Source organism: Pavona decussata, unplaced genomic scaffold (assembly GCF_977016875.1).
Source record: "Pavona decussata unplaced genomic scaffold, jaPavDecu1.1 SCAFFOLD_243, whole genome shotgun sequence".
Lineage (NCBI taxonomy): Eukaryota > Metazoa > Cnidaria > Anthozoa > Scleractinia > Agariciidae > Pavona > Pavona decussata.
The window spans coordinates 808,210-828,078 of NW_028145648.1; the positions used below are offsets into that span (position 1 = coordinate 808,210).

The 19,869-nt window shown below is 37.9% G+C and overlaps 1 protein-coding gene across 2 annotated transcripts in view; it reads right to left on the bottom strand.

The window, feature by feature from the left end:
- The window catches only part of LOC146457455 (U3 small nucleolar RNA-associated protein 4 homolog), a 44,609-nt gene that overhangs the window by 13,912 nt on the left and 10,828 nt on the right, over nucleotides 1–19,869 (bottom strand). For both annotated transcript variants that reach the window (XM_085091921.1, XM_085091922.1), the window contains exons 7-17: nucleotides 17,608–17,683; nucleotides 16,608–16,683; nucleotides 16,089–16,136; nucleotides 11,299–11,367; nucleotides 11,011–11,116; nucleotides 10,338–10,417; nucleotides 9,651–9,738; nucleotides 4,388–4,446; nucleotides 3,644–3,739; nucleotides 2,981–3,016; nucleotides 2,696–2,797 (exon numbers count right to left, since the gene is read on the bottom strand). In XM_085091921.1, the coding sequence (XP_084948047.1) occupies nucleotides 2,696–2,797; nucleotides 2,981–3,016; nucleotides 3,644–3,739; nucleotides 4,388–4,446; nucleotides 9,651–9,738; nucleotides 10,338–10,417; nucleotides 11,011–11,116; nucleotides 11,299–11,367; nucleotides 16,089–16,136; nucleotides 16,608–16,683; nucleotides 17,608–17,683 (836 nt within the window). The remainder of the gene's footprint in view (nucleotides 1–2,695; nucleotides 2,798–2,980; nucleotides 3,017–3,643; nucleotides 3,740–4,387; nucleotides 4,447–9,650; nucleotides 9,739–10,337; nucleotides 10,418–11,010; nucleotides 11,117–11,298; nucleotides 11,368–16,088; nucleotides 16,137–16,607; nucleotides 16,684–17,607; nucleotides 17,684–19,869) is intronic.

A 19,869-nucleotide genomic window follows, 5' to 3' on the forward strand; every position in this document is an offset into this window, starting at 1 on the left:
GTTTTCTTTGGCTTCTAGTGAGTAAGGTTGTTCGCCGTTAATTCATGTTTTGATCGTCTATTTGACAGTTGGTGAGCTGCAAGCCGACTGGTTGGAAAATGCTTCATACCTGAAAGTCCACATCAAGTGCCCCAAGTCCCCAAGTGCCCCCCATTGCTACTGAGGTGTGCTATTTATGTGTGCCGCAATGATAATTTATTGTCCCCTTTTTGCTCCTGGTCACTACCTACAGCCGCGTGGCCCTGTGGCAGGGCCCCGATTTATGTATGGTGATAGTTGGCCCTTGACTCAGCAGCAACTGACGTTGAGAGTACAGTCTATCGTACACTTAGTTAGATATTCGGGTTCTTACTCTGGCCATAGCTTCCGGATTTGTGCCTCAACAACTGCAGCTGCGTGCGGGGTTCCTGAGCACCTAATTAAGACGTTTGGGAGGTGTTCTAGCAATGCCTATCAAGTCGACGTCCACAAGCCTATTTGCTCCATCATTCATGGCTCAAATCAGCTGGTATAGAAGGTATCGCAACTCTCGGAGTCTGCTTAGCTGGCAGTTTGGTGCCTCAGGAGTTGAGCCTTGGGAAGTGTTGCTGATTGCCACATGCTCCAGTTTTTGCTTCGCGTTGTTCTGAACCTAATGATTATTTCAACTTGGCGGGCTGAGCTCGTGGCTGGGTTGTGGGTGCGGCAGGCCATTGGAGTGTTCTGCCACCTCGGGGGTAGGATTTGCGGTTTTTGGCACAGCCCCCAGACTATTGGGCACCTAACCTCCACTTACGACATAGGCGTTAAAGGTAGTTAAATGAAATTGAAGAGTTGATTGCATAACTGTCAGATGTCAAATTTCGCTGACTCGATATTTTGGCCTCATTTATCTTGAAAAGTAAGCGTTCTTGGGGGACGAATGCATGGCAAGCGCAAAGAGCGTCTGCACAGGAGGCTATTATGCACTCAACCCTTCATACCTCAAGGCCAGCTCATTAGCATTTGACAAAAGGGCTGATTCGTATGCTAAATAATGCATTTTGTTCACTAGTGAGCCTTAAGGAAGCCTGGATTTCTATTCAGTAACGGCGGGATGTAGAAAAACTGGGAAGGAATCTACTAGAAGCATCAGAAACGCAGGGAACCTTAATCCGAGTAAGTGAAAACGAGGTATTACCACATGTTAGCCATCGGTCGAATGCTCTACTGTGGTCTGCTTGAAAAGCCTTTATAGACCCGTCTATTCAGTAACGGCGGGATGTAGAAAAACTGGGAAGGAATGTACTAGAAGCATCAGAAACGCAGGGAACCTTAATCCGAGTAAGTGAAAACGAGGTATTACCACATGCTAGCCATCGGTCGAACGCTCTCCTGTGGTCTGCTTGAAAAGCCTTTATAGACCTGTCTGGTGGAGGAGGAACACCAATAAGTCCCAAATTTTGCAAGATACTGGCGTCTCTCGAAGAAGTGACACATGCTTTCTGAATCCTGGCATGCTTTGCGGGTGTGGTAAGTAGGATAAACTGAGTCAGAGAATTAACTCTGTAGTATTTGTTAAAGTGCTAAATGAACCCATGAAAACCCTTGTAAGGAAATGGGAGAAGGCACGACGAAAAGAAAAACATTTGACCTCGGCGGGAATCGAACAGACAACCTACGGATTTGATTGTGCGTTGCTCTACCAACTGAGCTAGGAGGCCAGACCGGAGCAAGTCGTGGGTTCTATTGTGGTAATTGTGGCAAATGTGAACGTGAAGGGTACAGATGAATGTTAATGTTTGCGGCACAACATTCATTCAGTTGAGTGCAGGCTGGCTAAAAGATACAGAAGCTTTGTCGGTCATGTTAGGAAGTCAATGTTGGGACAAACTCTTTCTTCATTCACACGATCTGCTTTCTCCCATTTCAAATATAAATCCACGTGTTGTCGGTGAAAATGTGGACTACTGGCGACTCGGGTTCGAACCCCAGTACTGACCTTTCTTCTCTATTGTTTTCGCCAGAAAATCTCTTAGTTTTTTTCCTTTCCGGCAAACTAAAGAAAAGATTGATAATATTTTTTTACTTCTCCGCGTTTTGTACATTATGCTGGATTTTTTGGTAGCATTATACTAACGCAAAAGCACTGAGAATATAAGCATTATACTGACATTTTTGGACACAAATTATGTATCAGGGCATGATTAAAATCTTCATGTTGTTCTTGTATGAAAATAGAAAAAAACTGCCTGGTCAATTTTTCTTCCTCATGTTTGAGGTATATAAGACTGTATCCACTGTATCAACGTTGGCATTTTGTTAGCATATCAGTGTTCCCATGCAGCACTCCTGGCAGTGGCTACTTGTATCGCAGGTCACATTGGGTTTGCGATTCCAGCCCCCAGGCTCTTGGGCATCCAATCTCCGCTTATGACACGGGCGTTTCAGATAACTTATGTAAGAGGCAGTGGCAATTTCACTTGTTTGAATTGACAACATTATCTAAAAGAAACCATCAGAATGACAAAAACATGGGAGCGAAGACCACCTACACATGAAAGTGGGTTTCAATAAAGTTAGGTTTCATATTTTTCTTTTAAGGTTGTACCTAACATTTGCCAGACATTTGCTATCAAATGTGGGAGAGAGGTGGCGCCAAATTCACCCAACATCTGAAGGAAATTCACATATTACCTTCAACATACAAAAATGTGAGGAAATATTAGACACTCACTTGAATCACACCGGGCTGACTTGTTGCACAAATCAGCTTTAAACTGTCAGACGTGAAAATGAGTTGTTTAGCTGGTAACAGTTCAGCAGGCAAAGGCAATACCTATAGAAAAAAAGAAAGACAAAGTTTGTAGTACACCACAGCCTTTCAATGAAACAAATAATAATAAAATAATGAATAATAATAAAAACTTTATTTCTGTGTCAATATAATATAGCGGTTTCCCACTAGGTAAGGACACCTATCTAAAAGGGAGGCAATAAATCTACATAAGGAACCACTCACTTTTGTTACAGACACTTGAGACTTCCCGTCTGTCGCCTATAAACAACAACAAACAAAGACTAATGTCACAAAACAGCAAGGAGAGTTTATAAAAAAACTTTGCTCAGTTAGGGCAGGCATGTCACAAAAACTGGGCAGACACAACTGCTTAACAATAATTACAAGGTCTTTATTCACAAGTTTCAAACAGACAAGGTAAAAGATATATAAATGAATATATATCTTAAATCTCATTTTATTAAAAAAATAAACCGAAAATGGACAACTTTTGATATTAGAAAGATAAAAAGTTTAGTTAAAAACGTTTCGGTCTCACGACTTTCATCAGATGCACGTAAATTTTACAAATGAAAACAAATGAGATATACATATATACAGTTTTACAACAACGACTTTACGCTAAACTATTGAGAGATTATGCAATTACTTGAAACCAAATTTACAACAACCAAGTATTGCATTAGAAGAAGACTCAAAAGAGTTGCTTGGTACCCGGACAGTATTATATACTCTCAGCCCTAAGGTATTAGAGGTACAGTAAGTCAGACCAAACAAATACATGCAGAAAACTGGGTTGACTGGTTTCAGGTAATGCAGTTAGACTTTCAAGAAGCATTGTCTAGAGAAGTATTAATCACCAGACAAAGTAACAAAAGTACTTACCAAATTCAACTTAAATAAGCTGATATGGTGCACATCAGAAAATGCTGCCCACTTAGCACATGGTGAAATAGCACTACACACAACGTGATGATCACCCTGTGGAGATGCAAATGGCATAACATGAATTTATGCAATTTTAACAGATACAGCCTTCCAAACAATACCCACTTCTACTGCTATGATATTTCTAATCAGCAAAAAAAGTTAAAAACATAGACCTTATGTCTGCATTCAAATTAGCCTCGTTCAAGGTAAAATATCCTGAACTCAAGAACGAGGTTAGTAAGGCTAATTTGAATGCAAACAATGTCAGCCATTTTTACATTGGGTCTATGGCCATGCAAATCACACTCGTTAGGAAATTCTGACAGAGGCAAAGTGATTACACAAAGAAGCATAAAATCTGAAGACAAGCAATCTTAGACAAACAGTTTACTATTCCTGGTATAAAATGGTTTTCAAAAGAGTGTTGTAAAATCAAAACCAAAGTAATTATTCTGACCAATCATAACAGATTGAAACAGCAAAATGAACCAATCAACCAGAGTCAAGTGCAAGAAAACATGCAAGCCAGTCACGACTGGTTTGGGTTTGGCTCCCCATTGGTTGAGGGCACAAACTTTGCCAACCAATCACAGAGGGCAGTAATGCAAAACCATTTGAAGCAAACATGAAATTGCCTTTAACACTCAATTTAAAACCACTCTAAATTATTGGAAGTCACCAAGAGCACAATCAACTAACCTTCTTGTTAATCTCTATGAGGTGCATGGGTTGTCTTTGCAAAGTTGTGCTCTGATCATCTGTAAGCAGGACATGAATACTGATATGAATGAATGGATCCTATTTATCCTACAAGATGGATCAGCGAATACAAAGTAAATGCTGACCATGTAAACCCATGCCAAGAGAGGATGAGGTCCTATCTTGCTGAAGTGTAGCTATTCTATGTTAATGTACATATCATCCGATATAACAGACTAACTACTATTAATAACAGTTAAACTAATAGTATGGGCATATTAGAACGCGAGACTGTTACATTGTTTTCCACAGACACTGTTTTCACTGTCAGCCACAACTGACCTTTGCATTGAGTCTTTGTCTGTTTAATTATATTTAAGAATTGGTTCATGCTTAGCATGTGTATATTGAGTTATAAGAAGTGTAAGAGTTGCTTGAGGAGTAGCAGAGGGCAACTCTAGCTTCTTGAGTGCTCTCCAAATTTCCCAAGTGCATCCATAACTCGATATACGCACAGCTTAAAGTATGAACCAATTCTTTTATAACATAGTGACAACGAAGTATCGTAAAGTAGTACGCATAAAACAGGTTTTATTTGTGATTGATTACAAAATTCTCTCAATGCGCTGTACCGAAAAACAAAGGTTCTTATCAGCTGTTCACAAACACGCCACAATGGTACGGTCTGAACGAGAAAGTTACATCTGAAATTGTCAATGAAAATTTGCTTTCTTTGTACAAACTAAAACTAAGCGACGGAAACCCGCGTTTGCCTGAGCAGTTGCACATGTCATTTTATGGACGCACGGCCGTGTGTATGTTGAGAAATATACCATGATGATGCGATAAGAATTAGGTAGGGAAGCACGCGCTCTATGTTATAATTAACAGTTGCACATATTTACACGCATGTTCGCTCTATCCCCATATCTTTCCAATCCCTCTTCCTCTTTTTCCCCCCTCTTGACACTTAATACACAATAGCTACTGCAAATTACAATAAATTACAACATATTAGGGATGAAAATTATGTGTGTAAAAAGTCGAGTCAGGGGGATAAGTGAACCTTGCGGTTTTCGAGTTATCCCCCTGACTTTAACATGCAAAACAAATAAGATAAAGGGACTGATGGAGACAAGTAAATAGCGTACAAACACAGGGAGACAGATTGAACTAGATATGAGCAGTGGATATAGGAGAGGAATAATGTGAAATAGTGATTGGAAATGAATAATTGTAGTGAAACATAAATACCGTATTAAGCGGTTAAGCTTTTTTATATTATCTTGACCTGTATTAAATGGTCACTTAAGACGGAACCACTCAAATAAAATTATGAATAATCTCTCAAGTTAAATTCATTCCATGTTTACTTTCAAAATTTTCCAGCAGAAATCAATGTTAGTACAGTAACTTTCTGTTCAAACGTCCTGGAAACATTGCACGTGGAATTTTTCTTTAATCAATTTCTCATGTAACCATCTGCACGAGAAGTTGTCCCCTTGAAAATAATAATGACAAGGCACTTCAAGGCCATAATGCTACAGTTAACACGCTTTCCTTTAATGATTACCTTTCCAAAATTCTATGGTCTCTTGAAAGGACCCTAGTCAGTCTCCGCCATTTTCGATCCCATCGAAATTATTGATTTTGCATGGTGAAGCGAAATCTTAATGCTTTACTGTAAGTTGTGTTCCTGAAAGTATGTTTCATTATCTTTAGTAGTTTCACAGTGATTTCGTTCATTTCGATATGCTCCGAATATAATATAATAGCCAAATTCTCGCATATAAACAAAAACAAAGGTGTGGCTGACTAGGGCCCTTTAAGAACTTTGTCAAACACATTGCCATTAGTTTAGGAACATGCCCAATTACTTGAAGTCTTTATTAAATCAGTCACAACATACGTGTGACTTAACAATCAAATACCAATCATATCCAGAGGGTGAGATCGGACGTCAGCATAAACATAGCACCTCTGGCTGCCGCCTCAGTCCATATGTGGTCTCACCCCACCCTCCCAGACCAATACACACAAAGACCAGACCACAACACCCGGAACTACGTCCCCTACTCTTAAGGGACAGTGAGTGGGTTCTTTAAGAATTCCACAGAATTATTACGAACAAGGGTTGTGAGACGGTTTATCGTCCTTATCCGAGAAGACTAGAAAGTCTAACCATTTGCAGTTGTCATTACAAAGGCAGCACTTTCTCCTCCATAAAGACCCTGAGTGGTGGTCCGGCCGGGGTTTGAACCCACAACCTCCCAACCAATTACATCAAATTCGTCACATTTGTCTGATATGCATGCTTTGGCTTTTGCGGCTCAGTTGAACTACTGCAACAGCATTTGAATCCATGAGCAAAAATTCATCAACCGCATTTGGCTCCCAGAGGTCCAAGTATTCATGATATCCCCTGATGAAAGAATTCACCGTCAGCAACATTTTGACCTCGGTTGTTCGCCCGGTTGTTCAATCGTGCTTATTCCAGGTTGGCATACAAGGTAGCTGTAGGTGGGAGCGGAAAGGGCGAGTCGGACTTGAGAACTAAACACTTTTAGATCTCTATGCCATCGCATTATCACCTAAGAAACGGAAGTGTCGATATCACACCGCACCAATAAAATTGAAGAAGGAAGTCAAGACGTGTCCAAACTGTTTCCCCACCCTTAAGCGCCTCTCTCAGTTTGTTTCGGTTTGAAAGTGAAACGCGATCGTAATGGTCTAACTCGGTTTTATTTTCTTTGCGCGATTATTACAGTTACTGTTATGCCGCTTTGCCGGAGTTGTGAATTCGAGACAAAATATCACTGTTTAAGCTGTCGCGCTTCTGTGTGTAACAGGGCAGAATGCTCCGTTGTTGGGTCTGAAGAAAGACCAAACTGGAAGGCTGGTTCCAGTGTAGCTTTTTGTTTGACATGTAACCCCGCCGATGAAATGCAGTAAAAGAAATTGACAAAACGAAAGTCTCACTTACTAGAAGAGAAGGCACAAAGCCAAGCACATCTAAAATGAAAAGTCAAAACTACACAAAGGAAAAAGTCCAGGAAAAAGCGAAAATGCACAAGCTTACAGCGGAGAGTTGAGATGATAACGTACGCAAAAGATTATCTGAAAGAGGGATATCGAAAAATTGCTGAAACGTTTGGCATCAGAAGAGCACAGGCACATAAAATCGTAAAAGAAAGAAACGAAATACTTGCATTATATGAAACAAATTCTCTGTCAAATCAGCAAAAGAGGTTCCGTTCTTTGAGGTACTCGAATGTTAATGAGATACTATGGCAGTGGTAGTTCTACGTTATTTGTAGAAACTCAAACATTTCCGTTTCAGGAACAGTGCTTCAAGAGGATGCTTTGTTGCTTGCAGAAAAATGCGGCGTCGATGGCTTTGCTGAGTCTAATGGGTGGCTAGAGTCGTTCAAGAAACAGCACAACATCCACAACATGGCTATAGCAGGCGAGGATGGAGATGTTCAACAGGAAATTATAGAGAGCTGGAATGAGCGGGTAAGAGAGATCACTAGAGGATGGAAGCCGGAAGTTGCGTGGAATATTGACGAAACTGGAAGCTTTTGGCGAGGATTGCCTGAGACAAGCCTAAATGAAAAGGGAAGGCGGTGTAGTGGTGGAAATCAAGCCAAACAGAGAAAAACATGGGCGTTTTTTGTCAACGCTGCTGGAGGAAAAGAAGACCCAGTTGTTGTAAATATGCGAAACCACGCTGTTTCAAGAAATTAAAAGACACTAAAAGACCTTACCAATGCTGTTATTATGCAAACTCAAAAGCAAGGATGACAACGGAAGTATTGACTGATGTCCCATCTAGACTTAACAAAACCTTGACACGAAAGAAGAGAAGTATCTTACTGTTCTTGGACAATACTCCATGTCACCCCCCTAACTTGGCTGAGAAGTTTTCAAATATTGGCATCAAGGTCCTGCCTAAGAACACCACATCAAAGACTCAGCCCTTTGACGCTGGAATCATCGCCAACTGGAAAGTGAAGTTCAAAAAGCGGCTGATTCATTATGTTTGCTCCAAGGTGGATCAAGGCAAAAGCACCAGCGACATCGTCAAGTCTGTAGATATCTCTATGGCCATCCAATGGGGATGACAGGCTTGATACGAAGTGTCTCCTGAAACAATCAAAAAATGCTTCAGGAAGACACGGCTCTACCCAGAAGAAATTGTGGAAGACGATGGTCCCTTTGAAGGAGAAGATGAACTGCCACAACTTCAAACCCTAATCAACAAGATCAGTTCGTGTGATGCTGGAGAATATATCTCAGCAGGGTAACAGCTTGACGTATGCCTTGGTAACGTCGATAGCTCTGATCCAAACTGGAGGAAGGCAATACGCAATCAGCTTCTCGACGAGGAGGAAAAAAGGAACGAGGTTACGATTGGACAAGCAGAGGAGGGAGCCCCTAGAATCGATGAAAGATCTTTTGATGCAGACGATGAGTACGACCCTGAGTTGAAAGTCAACCAGTTATTAAGACAAAATCAGAGGCCGAGAAAGTGGCAGAGCAACAATTTAATTTGAGAGACTTTGCCCAGTTTAACGGCCACCAGGAACTTCCTTTGGCATTAAGCAAAGTCAACGACTTGATTCATGAAATCAAATTACAGAAGCCAAAACAACAAACACTGATTTCAGACTATTTTTCTTCTTAGGACAAAATTTGTCCTAAGAAGAAAAATAGTCTGAAATCAGTGTTTGTTGTTTTGGCTTCTTTTATTTTGATTTCATGAAGGACAACATGCAAGTATTTTGCTAGTTAATAACTTAGACGCCCGACTGTAAAAAAACACTGTAATGACTGCAAAATTTTGCTCTCACATTGTGTTACCGATCTGTTTTTGTTATTTATTAATTGAGGAACAGTCAATGCATTTTGAGCGAGTGTTTGAATCAACTGTACATTAACTGATCAGTTACAGTATAAACAGCGTCTTTTATCAAGTTTGCCCCCCTATTAAGCACAACCTGTATTAAGCGGTCACTTGGCCATTCCCTGAGGGTGGCCGCTTAATACAGGTTCGACTGTAACAACAACAAAACTGTCTCTATGCTTTTTAAATAGCAGTTACAGTCTTATTTAACAACAAATTTTGAATGATGTGTTTTGAGTGTCCTTATAAAAAAAGGAGAAAATCTAATAGAATTGGGGAAGGAATTCCACAACTATGGGGCAGTGGAAAAAAAGAACTTATTACCATAGCTAAAGAAACATATCATCAGTTAATCACCTGTTTCTCCTAGTCTCCAGAACTGTAAACCACTTGACATTTGATACATAAGGACATTTGCTGCTGATGCCAAAAATACAACTGGTCTCTAAAAAGAACAATAATAGTGACGTTACACTGTGTCACAGAAAACTTGCCACAATTTCAGTTTCCCTTATTAACTTAGTAATTTTAGGTTCTTCTTCTTCTTCTTCTTCTTGCTTTGTCCAGTTCTGTATTTGGTTTTTGCATATGGCTCACAATTTATTCAGAAAACATACTCCCCTATTTTCTGTCTTGCATCAAACTGTCTTTTTGCTTAAGGTTCCATGAAATAGAATATTTTTTTCCATTTCACAAAGGATACTAATGACTTCTTTTGTTCTTACCTTACAAAGTATTGAAGACACAACCAGACTATTAAACTTTTTTTTTTTTTGAAAAATAATGACTGAAAAAGGGAAACATTTTGCTTCACCAGCTCTCAAATAGATGCTACAGAGCTGATAACTATATCTAACTTTGAAGATTCAATCACCATTCAAAATCTAAATTTTCAGTGCTTACTAATCTTACTATATTAAAGTAAGAACAAAGTCAGATGTTTGCAAATATTTCCACCTTTCTCAAGCTCCATCCTTCAAAGACAACCAAATTACAACCAATGGCAGAACAAAAGCAATCAACTCAACATGGCTCATTACTCACGTGTGGAAATGGTGGGATTTTTCTGCAGTTTGATCTACCAAACTCTCTGGTGGAGTATAATAAGATGCTAGGGTCTAGCCCTAGAGATACATGTAATATGGATTAGGCAAGACAAATCAAACTCACAAAGGTTTATGATCTTAAAAGGACAGACAGACAGGCAGACAGACAGAAACTGGCAAATTATTCTGATCACTAAATTGTGGACTCCTGTTTGCTTTTCAGTAGCATTTTCTGTTAGTATTTATTTCACTGCTGATCTGTGAAACGTTTTCCTTTGCTGACAAACTTAAATATACAATTTTACAGCTTTTCCAATGTGTTTTACATTTTCATTTTGAAAACAGTGGTTGTGGCATGGGACTGCACAAAACTAACTCAGCAGTGGGTTGTTCATTTGTGATCTCCTACTGTCCTGCTGTGACATGACAAAACTACACAAACACACACACTACATACAGTACTACCGCTCAAAAGTAAGTTACCACCCTCTCGAGAGACGAGACGTGGAAAAACTGTAAGTACATGTACATGTACATGATTGAACTTGAGTTACATGAAAATGAATGTCATCACATGCATTTCAAGTACATATGAGTACATACAAGGTTTTAACTTATGTCTAAATCAATGAATTAAACAAATTGTACACACATACAGTACATAACCTTACCTCCAGAGATCAACAAGTTTTGATTTCCACCCAGAGTAGCAAGACATCGGACATCTTGTGAAAACATGCGCTCAGAAGCTGCTTTCACCCAGGTTGAAACACCATCCTATGAAGTTAGATTTTTCAATTTAGACACTTTTAGAGTAACACAAAGCAAAATGTGTAATAAACTCTACTTTTCAAAATTGTATGGAAGTTGCAGGGATTCCCTAGCATATAAAACAATGACTAAAATATCTGAGGAAGGAATGATAACAAACAAAACTCAAAAACACGATCTATATTTACCTTATTAGTAATCTGTCGAAACTGAACAACTTTACTGTCCACCCCTCCACTGAAAACCATGTTTTCATCCTGATAACAACAAATTGTGATTGTTTAGTAAAAGGTTATAAATTGATCACCAAGTCAGAAGTGAAACATCAACCAGGGTATGGGGGTGTTCTCATTGGACAAAACATGTCAAGCGGCACAAGATGACAGGGTTATCACACAATAACAGTCATCTGATTTACTTCAACGAGAAAAACACAGAAAGAAAGAATGCCAGAGTAATTATTAGGTCTTGGTTGTTGTAACGAGTCACAGTTTTTAATAAAATGTAAAAAGCTAGTTAGCTTGCATTTAGGGATGGACCATTATTTTTCTGGAGGGGAGAGTGAGAAATATTGAAAAAACTGCTTGCAGAGTTTGAACAGACAATTGAAAATAAATTGTTTGCAAACACAGTTATTATGTACAGGTGTATCAAAAAACATGTTTTCAGAGAAGTCAGATAAAGTTGTAAACTATTAATGAAAAGAATTTTGTTTAAAAAATAATGCAGGGCCTTCAAATTAAACAAGCACAAAAGTTTTCCCAGCTGGGCTTATGAAAGTGGTGATTTAATAACATTTAAAAGCAAGCAATCATTCAGGAAATAGCTTATCTCTTTCTGAGAAACAGTAATTTATTGTGTCACTTAAAAGACAATACTACAGTTTTCACATTTCATCCTTAGTAAATAAATGTCTGTCAAAACTCATTTTGACAAATTCTCCAAACTCAGCAACACTTATCATTGCTTATCAAGACGCTTATTTCAAAAGCTTATCACCTATTTTGTGATAAAAATACACGCTAAAAAATCACGACGTTTTGACCTCTCTAAGGCCATTTTCAAGTGCGAGTTAAAAAATAAAAACCTTAGCATAAATATATTACAAACACTAAAAAATCGGTAAGAATGTCATGAACACTAAAATGTGATAAAACATATCAATGAAAAGTATTTAAACAGTTAATCAAAGGCTCCTGTGAGCCAACTCGTGAATGCAGATTCATGACACATCAGTAATTGAAATTAAGACGGCTACGGACACTTCCCTGAAAGCTAAAAGGAATTATATCTTTGCCCCATTATGTAACGAGAAATAACCATTCTTGTACTATACAAATCGTTATGGCCCTCGTGCCCGGCTTTGCGGTGAGCCCACCCATGAAAACCGCCAGCTACGCAGGCTACTTTGCTCAAGCTGATCTCACGAAGGGAAATCTGTTGAACAAAGTGTCGCACTACATTTCATGCCCGGCCTAAATGCGTGAAATTTTTCCTTTGGAGTTCAGTCCACGAAATCTTGAAGTAAAAATAATTTGAAATATGACTAACTTTTGCAAAATAAAAATTATTTCAATGAGAGCTAGTATTCAATGAACCGCACTGAAAAGGTTTTGATCCTGTACACATCTATTTCAATAAATTCTCCACGGTATGTATTAAACAGTTGATCAAAATTCATCGACCACGTCCTTTTGCTTTCCCAACAGAAATTGCGAAAATGAAACATTTTTTTCCTTTCAAACCTCTATGAAAGCTGAAGAGATCAAAAATTGTTCATTTCACTAGAAATTTGCATAATTTTGTTTACGACGTTACTGATGCGTGACATGGCAGGTTCCGCTTTCGCGTGAAAACTGACAGCAAAACTAGTTTTTTTAGCAAACTAATCTACTTGATATAATACTTTTGTATGTGAAGCAAAAATATGATGAAAGATGTCGAGTTTTCATGTATGCAAAAAGTTATGATTAGCAGTGAACTTATCAGTTAAGAGTGCTTCTTTCAGCCAGACTTTTCTGGCGGGAAATATTTTTTTGGCGGCAAACTTTCATGTCACGTAAATGCTCTGGTTTATTCAAAGAGCTTGCCGACAGTCCACTAATTGAATTTTTAAATTAAATTAATTTTTAATTCAATTATTTTGGTTTAATTCAATTCTTTTTACATTCTGAAAAGACACCGCAATTTGTGGGAAAAAACGAAAAGACCTATAACTTTGCTCAGATTCAACGAAAAATCTCCATTCTTTCACGAAAATGATTGCCAAATTATTCTCTACAGATTGAATGAGAATATCCTGACGCGCTGTGAACAGAAAATTTTCGCGTGTTTTCTTCCACTAATTGAATTTTTCAGTTCAATTATTTTTAATTTCTTAAAAGAAACCACAATTTTTGGAAAAAAAACGAAAAGACCTATAACTTTGCTCAGATTCAACGAAAAATCTCCATTCTTACACTAAAATGATTGTCAAATTATTCTCTACAGATTGAATGAGAATATCCTGACGTGCGGTGAACAGAAAATTTTCAAGTGTTTTCTTCCACTAATTGAATTTAAAACTCATTCACTGCGCATGCCCAAAAGTTAACGACAGAACCGAACGACCAACCAAGCGGAAAAGTCCACTATCGCTATAACTCGTTCATTGCGCATGCGCGCATTTACGAGTTAAAAAGGACATAAAACAATGAAACAATGAAGCAATAATGAGGCCAGCACAACATGCGTGAATATTAAAATCTAGTCCAATAAATCACGTGAAGGAGCTGTGTAAACCTTAGCATTGTTTTTTAAATCTAAAGGGATAGCTGCAATCAGCTGAAATTAGTGTTGATTGTAAATCTTGAATTTATTTTCTAATTTGTTGACTGTTAAGAAGTTCCTGTGGGAATTCAAAATATCTTGTATGAAGCAAATTCCATGTACAAACCAGGGTTTCCAAAACAGAGAGTGATTTTCAATAGTTATTGCTTCTTTTTTCCAAAGTATATATTCACCCTAAGGAAAGGTAATGATTTTACTTTTTAGTTCCTGAGAGTATGTACTGCAAGAGCTCTATGTAACAGATTGGCAAATACTTGTTTATAAAAGCCAGATGAAAGCACGATTATAATTGCATCTCAAAAGGAACTGGATAGGCCTCTGCATTCTGACAAATATTAATTTGGAATTGCTTTCCATGTATCTTTGTATCAAACAATATTTATCAAATAATGTATCAAACAAGGAAGGCATAGGGATTAAATTATGGTTGAAAAATCAACAAATTCAATTCCCCCATTTGCAAATGATTGGTACATAACTAGTCTCCTAATCTTGTCTTTTTTATTTATATTCCACAGAAAGGAGTCAGAATAACTGTGATTGAGCAATTTTAGTGACAATATCTGGAACAGAGAGCATAGATGTTATGTACACTATTGGGAAATACCTAGCATTTTTGCTAAAAGAGGTTTTCCATAAGTGTAAGCTCTCTTGACATCCACAAATTTATTTTCGTTTTCACCTCCTGGATTCTAGTGAAGAAGTTTGCTTCTATATTATCATCCAAGTTGAAGGATGAAAAGGCTCCTTGAACTTTGATTAGTTCTGTCTTACTCTTAAAATCTAGTACTCTGGATTTGCAGATTTTTGGCCAAGTTCGATCCATTTTGTTGGTTTCTGTATTTTTTGCAGTCACCCAGTTCTTGCAGTAATTATGATTGACAGCAGTAAAATCAGAAATCATTAGAGCTGGGGTTGAAGTTCAGAGTCGGTATGTTATTGAAAGGCTCAGTAAACATATGATGGTTGAAAACAAGGTTCTATCAAATCCTCGAAACCTGCTACAAATACACAGGAAAACATTTAACTCTGACAGACTGCATACACAAGGGAGTCGCACAGGCTTGTCACTATTTATTTGTACATAGGAACATATCATGTCAAAACAGGGCAATTTAATCATGTATAACACAATTTCATTTTTTGGAAAAAATTAAATATTGTTAGTGCTTGAGAAGATCACAATGTTAAAAAAAATGTTTGTGGGAAGGTGCTTTACTTTGGAAAAAAAATTGCTGAGGCGGATAAATTAAAAAAAAATTGGCAGAGGAAATTTCTCATTCCCCCCGCCACTCCAGAAAAATAATGGTCCGTCCCTTATAGGCTGAATGACTTCCTGACCATTACTGGCTGTTTTGTCTTTTCCGTAGTAAAGCGTGCACATTTCAAAATTTAACCAGAGGATTATAAAAATATAAGTACCCCCTTTTCAGCTTGCTGGACATATATCGGATGATAATGCCCTCAGCTGAAAGATTGTCATCAAGATTTCACAGTTGTCCTTGAAGCTTTACTTCTTGGCCAACTGTTCATTTTTTGGACCATCTTTTAGCCTCAGGCATTATCCTCTAATATACCAGCCGCCTGAAGGGTTTTATTTTAATAGCCATGATACACACTGACATTGTGAGAAACTAAATGGTGGTATCAGTGTTAACTAAAAGATGAAAATGTGACAGATTGTGAGAAACCCTTATTTAATCCACTACAGGGGAACGGGCCTTGTTTACTGGGTTCATAATCTAAATACTGTTAGATTATAGAAACCAGGATTCATTCACAACATTCCACATCAAAATTGCACAGCGAAAAAATAATTTTTTCGCTGTGCATCTCTACGTACTGTACTTTAGACTTATCACTGTATCATTGTCACGTTAGTCCACAGTAGTATTAAGTTTACAATTATTGTAAACTTAATACTACTGTGGGCAGAATCTTTGGGTTAATTAAACTTTTTCGCTCACACAACAACTAAGATTGCATTCACCCACTTATGACAGCCTTGGACAACTCTTGCATACGCTTGCATTGCCTGATAGGGGTGGGGTATAGTGGCACGGCCCCTTTTAAGACAAATTACAATGTAGTTGATTAGGGACAGAGCAGTTTACAGTGCCCCTCCCTGGCATGTACATGCAGTACAAACCTCATTTAGACAAACAGTAAGTACATCTGCCAAATGCGCCTTGAAACTCTGTTGAGAAAAACGTTTTGCAACCAGTTATAGACCCTCTGCAAAAAAGGCTGACACTTTTTGTTTGTATTCAAATTAGCCTATTAACCTTGTTCTTGAGATCAAAAATCAAAATAATATTTTACCTTGAACAAGGCTAGTAGAGCTAATTTGAATGCAGACAAAAAAATATAAAATGTCAGCCATTTTTGCATAAAGTCTATGTGAAGCTGTGTAACTTATTCAATAATTAAGTGGTGTGCGTATGTTAAACAGGGGCAGTTATGGATCTGCTATGAAATGAATAAATATTTGTAAAAAGGAGCTAGCCTGGAAGCATTGTTGATGAAGCTTTAGAGTTGTCTTGGTTTACCTAATAAGAATTATAGCTACTTTTAATTAGTTAATTTTATTTCTCGACCAAACATCAAAGACCAAGATTTTCTCCAGAATGTTTATAGCATTTGTTACATGTTAATAAATTTTATTAACCTGCAACAGTGTTCCATGTAAGCCATCCCAAAACTGAGTATTCCCCAGAGAGTCTCCTGTGATAATCACAAAGTTTCTGAAAGGAAAACAACAATTCTGGATACATAATAATAGAAGAAATACTCAACTTAATCAGCATCAGTAACCATTATACATAGCAATAAAGGGTTGCCACAGAGTGAAATGTAAAAATGCTGTACAGTTATAGAAAGTTTTACAATACAATTGTAAAACGCAGTTAATGGAACGTGACGCCCTTAGCCCCGGGCGGCATCTCTACGTACTGTACTTTAGACTTATCACTGTATCATTGTCACGTTAGTCAATAGTCACATTGTAATATGTTGCGACATTGTCTGGAGACAAGTTAGTTCGCTTTTTCTGTATGGCTAAACCAGTGAATGGTGCATTCATGTCGCGTTTGCTATGATGTAAAGTCTATCATAAGCATAGTACAACCCTGGCCATTGGCCCAGACATTGAACGCTGTCTAGCTTAAAAATGTGCGATAGAATGTTCTAAGTCACACTTGGTTACAACGTGGTTTTATCTACTGTTACGCTTCACGCCAATCCCCGAGCGGTGTCCCCCAAATTAATGCCAAACGTGTCTTGTGGTCCTTACTTTAGTTTATTACTCTACGTTTCATTAAAGGTTGTGTGTTTGGATACTCTAAACGGAGCAGTGACATTAATAAATATACACCATTGAGTCCTGAAATCCAAATTTCTAGATGTTAGAATACTGATTCCAATAATTCATGAGCCTGCTTGTAAACAAAATTGGAAATGAGTGTGGACCATAATTATGGTTGTGATACTTCTGTTCTAATGGCAACCTTCCATTACAACATTATTTTATTTTTGTTCAATGTTACAAATAAATATTATGTTGATACTTAGCCCAGTTGTACTACTACTCACAACTTTCATAAAATAATTTCAATTGGTAATTGAAGTTATATGTACAAGGTAACAAGTGTTGGAAAATAGATTATTACCTTGTTACGCATATGGCCCATATCAGAGTACTTCTGGATTGAAAATCATCCATGGTGATTCTTAAACTGCAGTGCCCTGTTCAGTAACAACATTTCTGCAGTTAGAATGTAAACCTGCTGTCAAGGCCACCTTTTGTTAAGCCTTTTGGAAAATTAAGCTTCCCTTTGTCAACTAATTTGCAGTCCTTGTATAGGTTTGGATAACTAACCTAAAGCAAATATGGCTTATGCCTGAACAAGACAGAACCGTAGACAAGTACATGTATCACTATTTATATATGTTACCTTCAAATGATGGGCACTACAGACAAGCTGGCTTCAAATTAATTTGATTAAGCAACTAGCAAACTTAACTAAAATAATCCAATTGCAGATAAATAAATGAATAAATGAGATATGAAAAGAAAAAAAATAATATCACTCAAAATAGATTGAAATATCAATAAAAAGCATATTAAATTATGTTACATACACTGTATATGCTGCAGTTTAAAGTGTTTGCTGTCAATTTATCAAAGCATTTTTCCTCCCACTCTTCCATTTGGAGATGGCTTAATTTGCTACCTTCCTTGCTTCTTTTAAATAAACTAGGGTCATCCCTGCATGTAAGTCTGTGTAGTGACTTCCCCCAAGCATTAAAAATTTGAGTATTTGCTTTTGTTTGTTGCCTGCTCATATAGCATTCAGCTCGTAGCACTGCAGAGATAGAGTGAGGTTGGAAGGTTGCAAATTGGAAGTTGCACTGACTAACCTACTGCAAGGCAGTGTTCCCCTCAATAATGTCATCTTCAGCCATTGTTTTGTTTGTTTAGTATTCTGTGCATTCTGTTAGAGCATATCACAGTTGCATTACAACTGTACATTCCTCAGGAACAGCAACTATAACTTAATTTTAATTAATAAGACTTAAGGATAACATTGTTCACATCATCAACCACACATGCTGAAGATCATAACAAAATCTATCATGCTCTTCCTAAGATATTTGCAAAAGTGCACGAATTTGAAAATGACAAGGCAAGCAATGTCAGTGATTTAAAAACTCCTTCTCAAGTTTGCAACAGAGAAAATGAACAATATTTTGGTGACATCAAACAGCAACTCCAGGACACTTGGCCTCTGGAAAAGAGCTTGTACAGTCATGTACATGTATCTCTTGTCAGTGGTGTTTTTCCTCAGTTCACAGTCACTGTTCTTCAAATCTCTTTCATACAATGTCTATCTTTTTGTCATCACCTTCTACATTCCATGTAAGTGTTAGATGTATTAAAAACATTGATAGCATTGTTGGCAATGACTGTTACCAGTGTAGCTACTCTTGTTGCACTTTCCTTGGTGTTTATGCCAATTGCAAATTCAGAATTTGCATACTTTTGTTTGAACTTCCTCCAGCTTTCTAAGATGTTTTCTCTGCTTAAATCAAGCGGTTCCAGGGGAGGGAGGCCTAAATGCAGTGCAATCTCAGGTGTAATCACAATGTCTTCTTGAGATGTATTTCCATTATTTAGTTGAGGAGTACCTCCATCTTCTGCCAGTGTATTTCCATCTTCTTTAAGTGCGCTGCCTTGTTCTTTCTTGCCAAGCTGTCTTGCTTCACTTACAATTTCTTGAGACATGTGCTATCACGATCACCAATATCAATGGCCGGACTATGTGGTCTGTACTCATTACAGTCAACTCCCTTTATTGTGGACACCCTCGGGACCGCGAGTTAGTGTCCTAAATAGCGAAAGACCGTAATAGCGGGAAATCATTTCAGTCAAACGTCTGCAATTTTTGGCGGGGATTTAGTTGCTGTCTGTATTATCGGGGTGTCCTTAATAGAGAGGTGTCCGCAAGGTAAGAGTTGACTGTACAAAGCTTCACTATACATGTGGCGGAATTTACTTTTTGTGCTTCACTTCTGACAGTACGTGATAATTTTTTTTACTAGGAATAATGATGGAGCAGGATGAATGTGGTTTACTAATTGAACTTCAAAGGCTTTCAACATGGTCTTACTGTGCCTTGTAAGATCATGGAACACATTACATATCAGCACATCAAGGATCATCTTGACTTAAACTCTATATTTCTAGTAAATAATCAACATGGCTTCCGACAAGGGCACTCCTGTGAAACACAACTAATTACCGTTACTGAATCAGTAACACACAACCTTGATCTTGGCCAACAAAGTGTTCTGCTCCTGCTTGACTTCTCAAAGGCATTTGACATGGTGCCCCACCAATGACTGTTGAACAATATTAGACTTCTATGGAA